Below are 13,784 nucleotides of genomic sequence, written 5' to 3' on the forward strand. Positions count from 1 at the left end.
GCAACATGACCTCATGGCTCCGAAACTCAATCCCTCTACCAATAAAAGCTAACACACCGTACGCCTTCTTAACAACCCTCTCAACCTGAGTGGCAACTTTCAGGGATCTATGTACATGGACACCGAGATCTCTCAGCTCATCCACACTGCCAAGAATCTTACCATTAGCCCAGTACTCTGTCTTCCTGTTACTCCTTCCAAAATGAATCCTCACACCTCACACTTTTCTGCAATAAAATCCATTTGCCACCTTTCAGCCCAGCACTGCAGCTTATCTATGTCCCTCTGTAACTTGTAACATCCTTCCGCACTGTCCATAACTCCACCGACTTTAGTGTCATCTGCAAATTTACTCACCCATCCTTCTACGCTCTTCTCCAGGTCATTTATAAAAATGACAAACAGCAGTGGTCCCAAAACAGATCCTTCTGGTACACCACTAGTAACTGGACTCCAGTCGGAACACTTCCCATCAACCACCACCCTTTGTCTTCTTCCAGCTCGCCAATTTCTGATCCAAACTGCTAAATCTCCCTGAATTCCATGCTTCCGTATTTTCTGCAGTAGCCTACTGTGGGGAACCTTATCAAACGCTTTACTGAAATCCATATACACCACGTCAACTGCTTTACCCTCATCCACCTGTTTGGTCACCTTCTCAAAGAACTCAATAAGGAGCGAGATTCTCTGACCCCCTGACGGGCCGGAGAATCGCCGGGGGCTGGCGTGAATCCCGCCCGCGCCGGTTGCCGAATTCTCCGCCACCGGAGATTTGGCGGGGGCGGGAATCGCCGTGAGCTGCCGCTAATGCTCCCGCGCATGCGCCACCCGGCAATGTCATTTCCGCGCCAGCTGGCAAAGCACCAAAGGCCTTTCCCGCCAGCTGGCAGGGCGTAAATCAGTCCGGCGCGGGCCTAGCCCCTCAAGGTTAGGGCTCGGCCTCCCAAGATGCGGAGGATTCCGCACCTTTGGGGCGGCGCGATGCCAGACTGATTTGCACCGTTTTTGGCGCCGGTCGGCGGACATCGCGCCGATTACGGAGAATTTCGCCCAAGGTTTGTGAGGCATGACCTACCCTTCACGAAACCGTGTTGACTATGTCTAATCAAATTATTCCTTTCCAGATGATTATACACCCTATCTCTTGTAAACCTTTCCAAGATTTTGCCCACAACAGAAGTAAGGCTCACTGGTCTATAGTTACCGGGGTTGTCTCTACTCCCCTTCTTGAACAAGGGAACAACATTTGCTATCCTCCAGTCTTCTGGCACTATTCCTGTTGACAAAGATGACTTAAAGATCAAAGCCAAACGCTCAGCAATCTCCTCCCTAGCTTCCCAGAGAATCCTAGGATAAATCCCATCCGGCCCAGGGGACTTATCTATTTTCACCCTTTCCAGAATTGTTAACACCTCCTCCTTATGAACCTCAAGCCCTTCTAGTCTAGTAGCCTGAATCTCAGTATTCTCCTCGACAACATTGTCTTTTTCCTGTGTGAATACTGACAAAAAATATTCATTTAGCACCTCCCCTATCTCCTCGGACTCCAAGCACAACTTCCCACTACTGTCCTTGACTGGCCCTACTCTTACCCTGGTAATTCTTTTATTCCTGACATATCTATAGAAAGCTTTCCGTTATCCTTGATCCTACCTGCCAAAGACTTCTCATGTCCCCTCCTGGCTCTTCTTAGCTCTCTCTTTAGGTCCTTCCTAGCTAACTCTCGAGTGCCTTTACTGAACCTTCATGTCTCATCTTTACATAAGCCTCCTTCTTCCTCTTGACAAGTGTTTCGACTGCCTTAGTAAACCATGGTTCCCTTGCTCGACCACTTCCTCCCTGCCTGACAGGTACATACGTATCAAGGACACGCAGTAGCTGTTCCTTGAACAAGCTCCACATTTCCATTGTGCCCATCCCCTGCAGTTTTCCTCTCCATCTGATGCATTCTAAGTCTTGCCTCATTGCATCATAATTGCCTTTCCCCCAGATATAACTCTTGCCCTGCGGTATATACCTATCCCTTTCCATCACTAAAGTAAACGTAATCGAATTGTGGTCACTATCACCAAAGTGCTCACCTACCTCCAAATCTAACACCTGTCCTGGTTCATTACCCAGTACCAAATCCAGTACGGCCTCGCCTCTCGTTGGCCTATCTACATACTGTGTCAGGAAACCCTCCTGCACACATTGGACAAAAACGGACCCATCTAAAGTACTCGAACTATAGCGTTTCCAGTCAATATTTGGAAAGTTAAAGTCCCCCATAACAACTACCCTGATGCTTTCGCTCCTATCCAGAATAATCTTTGCAATCCTTTCCTCTACATCTCTGGAACTTTTTGGAGGCCTATAGGAAATCCCTAACAGGGTGACCTCTCCTTTCCTGTTTCTAACCTCAGCCCATACTACCTCAATCAACGAGTCCTCATCAAACGTCCTTTCTGCCACCGTAATACTGTCCTTGACTAACAATGCTATCCCTTCCCCTCTTTTACAATCTTCCCTGAGCTGACAGAAATATCTAAACCCCGGCACCTGCGACAACCATTCCTGTCCCTGCTCTATCCATGTCTCCGAAATGGCCACAACATCGAAGCCCCAGGTACCAACCCATGCCGCAAGTTCACCCACCTTATTCCAGATGCTCCTGGCATTGAAGAAGACACACTTTAAACCACCTTCCTGCCTGCCGGTACACTCCTGCAACTTGGGCCCTCCTATGGCGTGGGAGACCCTGCCAAGTGCTGTTACGCCTGGTCTTTGAATGGCTACAGGTGGAGGAGGACTTTTGTGTGGACACGTGCTTAAGGGCCCTTACGACGCCCACCGCCACCCCCTGTCCCCCGTTCTCCGTGGGTAGAAAAACCAACAGCCCAGTCATAGTTTCATGCCTCAAGGTATGGAACCAGCTGAGGCGGCACTTTGGAGTGGGGCGGAATACGACAAGTTGTAAGATTTGTACTATTTGTAGACTGTGTTAAGTTGTTCGATTCCTTGTATTATTCGACTGTGTATAGTTGAAGGAATTTATATCATCTCTGCTATTCGGTTATCAGTACCACTTTGCGAATACTGGAACTCAGCAGAAATTTGCAGTATAAACTTCTCAGGTGCCAAAAGGAATTCTTTTATTTGTAGTCGCTTGATTACAATTTGAAAGTCATTTAAAAGGCAATTCGTAGACAATTCGAAGCTTTCAGAGACTTACAGACATTATCTTTCTTTGCTTAGGCAGACAGCTCGAAAGTAACTTTTAAAAGGTCAAAGTCTGGCAATGAAACATGAAGAGAGAGAGAAAGCTAATCTTCAGCTAAACTCAAACTCAAAGTCAAAAGTGGACTAACATCACTGACACAGACTGGTAGACTGACAGAACCCCCAAAAGACATCTCTAAAATGGAGACTATAAAGAACAAAACTGACTAAACTAACAGAAAGACAACACAAAGACATCTCCTCAACACACCCCCCCAAAGACAATACTCCACAGACAACACAAAAATGGCGGGCGGAAACGTTTCAGTTAGACACTTTCATATCTGTCTTAAGTCATCTAATTACACCCCAATATAATCCTAATTGGTTTGGGTTAGACTCAAACACATTTGATTTGATGGCAAGCCGTCCATCTTCAATGTGCAACATCAGCTTTTTAATTGTTTCATGTCTACATGTTATGGAATGTGATATTTTGCTAATCTTTTAGCTGGCTTGGCTAATGTAACAATTGAGACTTCATATCGAGAATATATATATATGATTTAATGCTCTTACAAACTGCATTGGACTCTTGCCACCTAGTTGCCATGGAACTCAGTCCTTGGCCTTGACAATTAGCACAAGCAGTGTCAAATTGTCTTGCAACTGTGCTGCTACAATCTTATAATGGAATTTTATGCTGTTTCATGTGTCATATTGAAGTCCTGAATTTCTGTGTGCTGAAATTCTCATTTTTAAAAATGAGTACTAAAAACAGCTATCTTTTACCTATACTAGTTGTATTTGAAATACCTGGCTTCTCCAGGGGGGTGGGGGGGGGGTGGTATATGCAGAAATCACAGGTTCACACTAGCAGGGATAGAAGCAATGTACAGGAGTTGGCATAGGGAAGGGGCAGAGCAGGTAAGGGATCTGTTTGTAGAAGGGATGTTCATGAGGCTGGAAGAGTTGCAGGAGAAGTTCCAGCTGCCAAGGGGAAGTGAATTTAGGTACACACAGGTCCAGGACTTCATGCGTAAGGTGCTCCCCTCGTTCCCTCATGTACTAAAGTATACTCTACTGGATAAATTGATAAGTCAGGATGAGCTGGGGGAAGGGAGGATTGTCGATATTTATGGGTGATTGTTGGAAACAGAAAAGGAGCCAGTGGAAGAGTGAAGATGGAAAATGGAGGAGGAGCTAGGGATAGAGATTGGGCGGAGGAGTGAAATTATGCACCCGATGAATTTGACATCATCCTGTGCTAGGATGAGCCTGATGCAGTTTAAGGTGGTGCAAAGGGCCCATATGACTCAGGGTGTTAGGAGTGGATTCTTCCCTGAGGTTAAAGACAAATATGAAAGGTGTGCAAGGGGAACTGTGAATCATGTCCATATGTTTTGGTCATGACTGAAGCTCGGCGATTGCTGGACATCAATCTTCGAGACACTGTCAGAGATCGTGGGGGTGAGGATGGTGTTGTGTTCTTTAGTGGCATAGCTATTAGAGGGGAGGGCGGCTGATGCTACTCTGATCAGCTGGCGGTGAATTCTATTGGGGTGGAGGTCAGCGGTGCCACCAAAGGTGTCGGCGTCATTAGGGGATATGGCAGAGTTCTTTCAATTTGAGAAAATTAAGTTCATCTTTTGAGGGTCAGAAGAAGGATTTTATGTAAGGTGGAGGTTGTTTCTGTGTCTCTTCAAGGATTTGTTTGTCACCAGTGGGCGGCGGGGCGGGTGGCGGGAGCTGTTGGGGGGAGTGGGGGGAGGGGCGTTGTGTTAGTTAAGGCAGTGTTTTTCAAACTTTTTTACCCGGGATCCATTTTTACCAACCGGCCATCCTTCGGGACCCACGCTGGCCTACATTTGTGACCCACGCTGGCTGACATTTGCGTCAATCATTTTCACTTACCTTTAATGTGACCTGCTTGGTCCTCATGATCTCACTTGTTTTGTTATTCAATGTTAGATTTCTGATAATGTTACATTTCTGACTTCAACTGCTGATTTAAAATCTACTGCATCTGTTGGAAAAAATCAAGAGGTTTGTCCGCGAATTTGCCATGCTTAGTCTTCAAATATCTTTTAAGTTTTGAGGGTTTTAAACATTCATTTGCCAGTGCTTCCCTGCATATAACACACATGAACTTTGAATTCTGATTTGCATTGGCACAATTAATAAACCCATACCTCAAGTAATCATTTTTATGCTCCTTGTTCCTGTTTTCAGCTTCTTCTTCATGGATTGTTCTCCAGAGGCCCTGGAGCTCACACCAGCAGTGCTGGCAGCTGCAAAATGGAAGACTCTCTTTCGCACCCAGAATGCGTGGTGTCAGGACATGCATACTGCTGAGGGGGCACGCATGAGCGGAAGACCGGCATTCGCGCCATTGGGCACTACTTCCCGCGATCATGGCACTTGACCCCGGGATCAGGAATGCCGCGACGCATGGCCCCACAAACCTCCCAACACCCACCTGTGACCCACCTGTGGGTCATGACCCTGGGTATGAAAATGACTAAGTCAAGGGGAAAATTGACAAACTGTTTGTAATTTGGTTGTATCATTTGTTGTTTGTGTGATTTGTTGATGGTGGAATAAAATTTATAAATATTTTATTTATAGTATTTATATTTAAATAGATATTTTAAAGACTAAATAACATAAGGTACAAAGGCAGGACAGGTATTATGTTACAGCTATGGAATATGGGGCTTTTGGATGCCATGACAAACATGTCTGCAGAAAGTGCAAGTAGAGGAATTCCCGATCGGGATTATTGAACGAGAAGCCAAAGTGCAACAGAATATGGTTGCGCCTCTTAGAATAGGATCATCTGTTTTGGTCAGCAGCGAGGGACAGGATGATGTGCCCATGAGTGAGGCAGATAAGGGAACTGGGCAGACAGCAGTGGGGGAGCCTCCGACTTTTGTCAGACAGGTTTGAGGTGCCACAACCTGTGTGAGCGAAAGTGAGGTCTGCAAGGTGGATGAGCATGTATTGCCTGCCTATGCCAGGGAAACTTGCAATTGGAAGAGAAGGATCCTGTCATCGAGGTCCATGTAGGCAGCACTAGGAAAGAGGTTCTGCATAGTCAATATGAGAAGCAAATTAAGAAGCAGAACCTCAAAGGTAATAATTTGAGCAATGTGCAAATTGGCAAAGGGCAAATAAGATTGGAAAGATGAATGCATGGCTCAAAGACTGGTGTGGCCGGAGTGGGAACCCAGTTTGTGGAGAACTGGCTCCAGTTCTGGGGAAAGTGGGTTTGTGCCATTGGGATGATGTACACCTGAACCATGTTGGGATGAGTTTTCTTGTGAATCACATAACTGGGGAAGTAGAGAGGGCTTTAAACTAAACAAGACAGGGGAGAGATCAAGCTTGAGTAGATGTAGTAAATCAAGTGGTAGATTGAAGGCAGGAGACCATAATAATAAGGGAAATGAGGGTCATAGAATAGCAGGAAGGGACAGAGAGATAAAACGTAAGAATGCACGAATAATCAAAACTAGATGTTTCAAAGATAACAAAAAGACAAAACTAAAGGCTCTGTATCTGAATGTGCATAATAATAACTTTTATTAGTGTCACAAGTAGGCTTACATTAACACTGCAATAAAGTTACTGTGAAAATCCCCTAGTTGCCACACTCCGGCACCTGTAGCATTCATAACAAAGTAAGGGAATTGATACTGCACAGTGAAGTAAATAGCCATTACGGCTATTTGTCTGCAGGTGACAAGGATTGGGTCCTGAATATTGAGGTGCATATGACATTCAAGAAGAATAGGAAGCTAGGTAAAGGTGGAGGGGTAGCACCGTTGATGAAGGATGGCATAGGTACAATAGTTAGAGATTACCTTTTTTCAGGAGATCAGGGTATAGTATCAGTTTGGATGGAGAGTAGCAGTGATCACAATATGATTGAATTTTACATCCAGCGTGAAAGGGAAAAGAGTGGGTCTGAGACGAGTATTTTAAACTTAAGTAACGGCAACTATGTGGTCATGAAAGCTGAGCTAGCTATACTGAACTGGGATACGAGGATCTTAGGTGGTATACCAATAGAGAAACAATGATAGGCATTGAAGGGGATATTTCAGAATACTTAAAATAAGTATGTTCTTACTATAAATAAAAATTCTAAAGGGAGGGCCCATCATTCATAGTTAACTAAAGAAGTTAAGGAAAGTATAAAAGTAAAAAATGTATATAATTGCACACAGATGAGTGGCAGGTCAGGTGACTAGCTAGAATATAAAGAAGGGCAAAGAATGGTTAATCAGGAGAAAGCAATTAGCGTATGAGTGGAAACTAGCTAGAAATGTAAAAATGGATTAAAAGAGTTTCTTCAGATATTTAAAAAGGAAAAGAGAAAGTGAAGTGAGCATCGATAATAAGAAAATGATGAATGAAATGAACAAACATTTTGCTCTGTTTTCACTATAGAAGATATTTCAGTAATAGCTGTAAGTCAGGAGGTGGAATGGAGAGAGGAACTTGGTGAAATTACAATCAGGAGGGAAGTTGTACTGACAAAACTGATGAAGCTGCAGGATGACAAGTCTCCGGGTCCTGATGAACTTCATCCTAGGGTCTTAAAAGAAATTGTTAATGAGATAGTAGATGTGTTGTTGTTAATTTTCCAAAGTTCTCTAAATTCTGGAAATGTTCCATCAGACTTAAAACTTGCAAATATAACCCTTATATTCAAGAAGGGAGGGAGGCAGAAAAAGGAAACTATAGGCCAGTCAGCTTGATGTCTGTCGTAGAGAAGGTGTTAGAATAGATCATTAAGGAGGTTACAGCTGGGCACTTGGAAAGGCTCAAGGTAATTGGACAAATCAGCATGGTTTTGTGAAAGGGAAATCATGTTTAAACAAGTTATTGGACTTCTTTGAAGGAGTAACATATTGTGAAAAATGGGCAGCCTGAAGGCTTGCTGTACTTGAATTTCCAGAAGGCATTTGATAAGGTACCACATAAAATGTTATTGCAGAAAATAAAAGCTCGTGGTGTAGGGGATAACATGTTAGCATGACACAGAAGATTGGCTGGCTGGCAGAAAAGAGAGTATGCATAAATGGGTCATTTTTCTGAGTGGCGGGCTGTGTGGAGTGTTGGGGCCTCAACTTTTCACAATTTATATCTATGACTTAGATGAGGGGAGTGAACGTGTGGGAGCTAAATTTGCAAATGACACAAAGATAGGTAGGAAAGTATGTTGTGAAGAGGACATATGGAGGATGAAGATAGATATCGATATTGAGTGAGTGGGCAAAAATCTAGCAGATGGAACATAATATGGAAAAATATGCAATTGTTCACTTTGGCAGGAAGAATTAAAAAAATAATTTAATAAAGTATTACTTCAAGGGAGAACAGCTGCAGAATTGCGAAATGCAGAGAGATCTCAGTGTTCTACTGCCTGAGTCACATAAAGTTAGTACACAGAAACAGTAAGCAATTAAGAAGGCTCATGGAAAGTTTGGGCTACCCCCGGGAAACACTTTCAGGTACATGCAAGTGAGGGCATTTGTGAGGCGGCAGGTAAGGGAATTCCCGCTGCTTCTGGCACGTGGGATTCAGGACAGGGTGATTTTGGGTGTATGGGTTGGTGAAGGCAAGGTTTCGGCGATTATCAGGAGCTGCAGGATGAGGAGGAGGTCTCGGTGGTGGAGTTAAAGGGCAAGTGGGAGGAGGAGCTTGGGGAGGAGATAGATGAGGGTCTGTGGGCTGATGCCCTGAGTAGGGTTAATTCTTCCTCCTCTTGAGCCAGGCTCAGCCTAATACAGTTCAAGATTACTCACAGAGCGCATATGACAGGGGTGAGGTTCAGTAGGTTCTTTGGAGTGGAGGACAGATGTGGGAGGTGCTTGGGGAGCCCGGCAAATCACGTCCATATGCTCTGGTCGTGCCCGGCACTGGATGGGTTTTGGAGGGGTTTTGCGAGGACTATGTCCAAGGTGGTGAATGCCCGGGTCAAGCCGAGCTGGGGATTAGCATTATTTGGGGTATCGGACGAGCCGGTAGTGCAGGAGGCGAAAGAGGCTGGTATTCTGGCCTTTGCGTCCCTGGTAGCCCGGCGGAGGATCTCTTGGGGGGGTGTTTGGGTCAAGGTGGGGGTTCTTTCCCTATTTGTGCAGTTTACTGTTATAAGGAGGGTTACTGTACAAGGGGAAATCCAATGTATAATTTCTACTTGTTGTGTTCTTGTTGCTTTCTTTTTGTTGGGGGGGAGTTTGTTGAAAATTTGTTGAAAAACTTGAATAAATATTTTCTTTTTAAAAAGAAGGCTCATGGAATGCTATTCTTTATTATGAGAAAAATTAACATAAAAGTAAGGATGTTATGCTTCAATTCTACAGGTCATTGGTGAGACCACATCTTGAATATTATGGATAAAAGTTTGAATATTATGTGCAACTTTGGTGTCCTTATTTACAGAAGCTTATAGATGTGTTGGAGGCAGCTCAGAGGGGGTTTATTAGATTGACACCTGGGATGAGTGGGTTGTCTTATGAAGACCGACTGGACTTGTTCCACTGGAGTTTAGAAGCTTCAAGTATATAAGATTCTGAATGGTCTTGCCAAGGTAGATTTAGAAAGGATGCTTCCACTTGTGGATGAGTCCAGAACTAGGGAGCACTGTTTTAAAATTAGGTATCACCCTTATAGGACAGATATGTTTCAGAGGGTTGTGCGACTTTGGAACTCTTTGCCTCAGAAGACGTTGGAGGCAGGAACATTTTTTCAAATTCATTTTTATGGGATGCGGCTAGGCCAGCATTTATTGCCCATCCTTAGTTGCCCTTCAGAAGGTGGTGCTGAGTTGCCTTCTTGACCCGCTGCAGTCCCTGACATGTGCCTTGTAGATGGTGGACAGGCTTTGGGGGTCAGGAGGTAAGTTATTTGCCGTAGGATTCTTGTCTTTGACTTGCCCTGGTAGTCACAGTATTAATATGGCTAGTCCAGTTCAGTTTCTGATCAATGGTGACCCCCAGGATGTTGATTGTGGGGGATTCAGCGATCGTAATGCCATTGAATGTCAAGGGGAAATGGTTAGATCCTCTCTTGTTGGAGATGGTCATTGCCTGGCACTTGTGTGGTGCGAATGTAATTTTCCACTTGCCAGTCTAAGCCTGGATATTTGGACATGGACTACTTCATTATCTGGGGAGTTGAGAATGGTGCTGAACATTGCGCAGTCATCCGCAAACATCCCAACTTCTGACCTTATGATGAAGCAGCTGAAGATGGTTGGGCCTAGGACACTACCTTGAGGAACTCCTGCAGTGATGTCCTGGAGTTGAGATGATTGACCTCCAACCACCACAATCATCTTACTTTGTGCCAGGTGTGACTCCAGTGGAGAGTTTCTCTTTGATTCCCCTTGACTCCAGGTGAGCTTGGGCTCCTTGATGCCATACTCGGACAAATGCTGCCTTGATGTCAAGGGCAGTCACTCTCACATCACCTCTGGCATTCAGCTTTTGTCCATGTTAGAACTAAGGCTGTAATGAGGTCAGGAGCTGAGTGGCCCTGGCGGAACTCAAACTGAATATCCATGAGCAGGCTATTGCTGAATAAGTGCCATTTTGATAACACTGTTGACGACTCCTTGCATCACTTTGCTGATGATGGAGAGCAGACTGATATGGTGGTAATTGGCTGGGTTGGATTTGTCCTGTGTCTGTGTACAGGACACACCTGGGTAATTTCCACATTGCCGGGTAGATGCCAGTGTTGAAGCTGTACTGGAACAGCTTTAAAAGCGGAAGTAGATAGATTCTAGTTGGGCAAAAGAATCAAAGGTTATTGGGTGTAGATGGGAATGTAGAACTCGAAACCCAAAGGATGTTATCGTATAGTGGAGCAGGCTCAAGGGGCCGAATGGCCTACTTCGGCTCCTATTTCCTATGTTTGTATGTTCGTAAGACTTATGTTCTCTAGTTCAGATATGGTTGAAATTTAAATAGTGATCTAGATTAACTTTTTCTACTTCATTTATGATCTGCAAGGTCCACCTTCATGCCTCTCTTTTCGAGCTGAAACTGATTTTTTCCTATTCTTTCTTCATAATTCAGTCACTAACTTATTCCTCCACCTATTTAGAGCTCATTATATATAATTTCTAACACAGTGGGCAGCACAGTAGCATTGTGGATAGCACAATTGCTTCACAGCTCCAGAGTCCCAGGTTCGATTCCGGCTTGGGTCACTGTCTGTGCGGACTCTGCGCATCCTCCCCGCGTGGGTTTCCTCCGGGTGCTCCGGTTTCCTTCCAGTCCAAAGATGTGCAGGTTAGGTGGATTGGCCATGATAAATTGCCCTTCGTGTCCAAAATTGCCCTTAGTGTTGGGTGGGTTTGCTGGGTTATGGGGATAGGGTGGAGGTGTTGACCTTGGGTAAGGGTGCTCTTTCCAAGAGCCGGTGCGGACTTGATAGGTCGAATGGCCTCCTTCTGCACTGTAAATTCTATGATAATCTATGATAGCTTTCAGAAATGAACAATGCAATGTGATACAAGACTTTTGAATGAAAATACAATTGTCCTAAAATATTAAAAATTAACTGCATTTATAAAGGTGGCTGATTAAGATTCTTGCTAAAAAAAAAGTTGGCAAAACAAAGGGGCGAACACGGGATCCCACGGTGTTGTGTTCAGCCCAACGTGGTCACTTCGAACAACGAGGATGTGTAACTTTTGGGGCAGTTCAAATCTGTGCAGGCGGTTGTTGAGTTTTCCATTTGGGCTTGTTTGGAACCGAAGTGGAATTTCAAAAGTGATCAGTTTAGATTGGGTGAATTGTTTAAAGAACAGAACGTCGATTTCTAATTTCAAAGATTCGATTCAAAGCATTCAATTGTCAATCCTCTCTCTCTATCTCTCTCCGCACCTTTGGCACAAGATTGGAATGATGTAGCAGAACGATTGTTTCACGCCGTCAGGCGTTGCAGGGATATTTGGAAAATGAAACATAACTTTGCTACATTTGCTGGATGGAGCGAGTCACCCGCAGGGGAGGTGGACGGCTTGGATCCTTATTTCTCTCTGCCTTTGTAAGGTGGCGCACCTGTCAGTGTGTGTGTGTATGTGCGCAGGGCTAGTCCTCGGTCAGAGGTTTCGGGTATTTCCGTGTATTTCCGGAAACTGACGAACAAACGCCACAGTCCTCACCGTGTCCACACACTTTGACAAGTCAAGAAGCACAGCGTGGCAACGGAGGAGGAAGAGAGAGAGAGGAGGGGGGGATCTGGCATCATCCAGCTTCCCTGCATTTAGATTGTCCGCTGCAACTACCTCTCCATCTAACTGGCCATGAATGGGAACATCTCATCCTCTCGCATGTTTTTCTGCGTTTTGCTTTTCTCAACAGGTTTGCTGTTGCTGCCTCGGTCAAGCCTGCAGCAAACACCAATTTGCAAAGAGGTAAGGTGCTTTCGTTATTGTATTCGAGTTATTCCACATCCTTCGCAATGGTGCGCCTAGGGCTCAAAATAAAGTGTACAATTTGCTTCCAGTATTTATTACTTTGAATTATTCTGTAAACAAGTATCGTGTCAGATTGTACATGAATTGCGGCGATGCACAGTTCTGCTACAATATTAGTAACATTGTGTGTTTATATTTTAGTTGGTCACCTCAGTTTGTTGTGGACAATTCATGTATATGAGACATTTGACTTGTTTGGTACCATGGAGGCAATGTCGATATTTGTCCATATGGAATATTTCGTTTTGATACAGCAGCTGCCACATGACATATTAGGGAGCTTTAATGGTAACTGTGGAGTTGTAGGCGCTGTGATCTGCAGGTATTATTCTTCACACGTACTGGCGATTGCAAGGTCTTGTTTAACAAAGGTGTTTCCCATCACCACCCCATTGTTGAAAGCTCATAATCCTCAGAAGTGTTTTCTTCCAAACGCAAAAGCCGAAGTTCTTCCAACATCTTCAGTCTGTCAACATGGCCTGAAAATATTCACTGCCATGCCACTGTCTGTGAAAAATCTGCTGGCGTGCCACTATCGCCACTATCTTGAGGGTTCAGTAAAGATTGCTGTTGGCACCTGTTAAAGTCCGTGTCTGCCAGTCACAGAGTGTTAGACAGGAGTTAAGGTTAACCACTAGATGGTGTACGGAATGAATGCTGTGTGGGAAACGAACAGTTTCCAGTTAGTCCAGTTAGAGGACTAGGAGGTTTTACAGTTGTGAGAGGGGTAAGATTGTAAACCTGCATAAAACTGTTTCAGGAGTTACTTTTCCGAAATGGAAAACACAATTTCCGGCCGTTTTCAATATAGTAGAGAGCAGCAAAGCTAAGAAACATGAGGGTATGAACTATGATGGTATTTCAACGATGAACCAATAATAATAATAATCTTTATTGTCACAAGTAGGCTTATATTAACACTGCAATGAAGTTACTGTGAAAAGCCGCTAGTCACCACACTCTGGAGCTTGTTCGGGTACACAGAGGGAGAATTCAGAATGTCCAAATTACCCAACTGATGCGCAATCAATATACTCGAGACGAAGGTATTCAGTAACTGAGGCTTTAATGCACTAGAACT

The 13,784-nt window shown here is 44.4% G+C and overlaps 1 protein-coding gene across 1 annotated transcript in view; it reads left to right on the plus strand.

The window, feature by feature from the left end:
* The first annotated feature begins 12,347 nt into the window (after positions 1–12,347).
* elapor1 (endosome-lysosome associated apoptosis and autophagy regulator 1) overlaps positions 12,348–13,784 on the plus strand; it is a 217,408-nt gene continuing 215,971 nt past the window's right edge. The window contains exon 1 of the mRNA XM_072480299.1: positions 12,348–12,640. Within this exon, the coding sequence (XP_072336400.1) occupies positions 12,530–12,640 (111 nt within the window). The 5' untranslated portion in view covers positions 12,348–12,529. The remainder of the gene's footprint in view (positions 12,641–13,784) is intronic.

The sequence above is a fragment of the Scyliorhinus torazame genome, chromosome 17 (assembly GCF_047496885.1).
Source record: "Scyliorhinus torazame isolate Kashiwa2021f chromosome 17, sScyTor2.1, whole genome shotgun sequence".
Classification (NCBI taxonomy): Eukaryota; Metazoa; Chordata; class Chondrichthyes; order Carcharhiniformes; family Scyliorhinidae; genus Scyliorhinus; species Scyliorhinus torazame.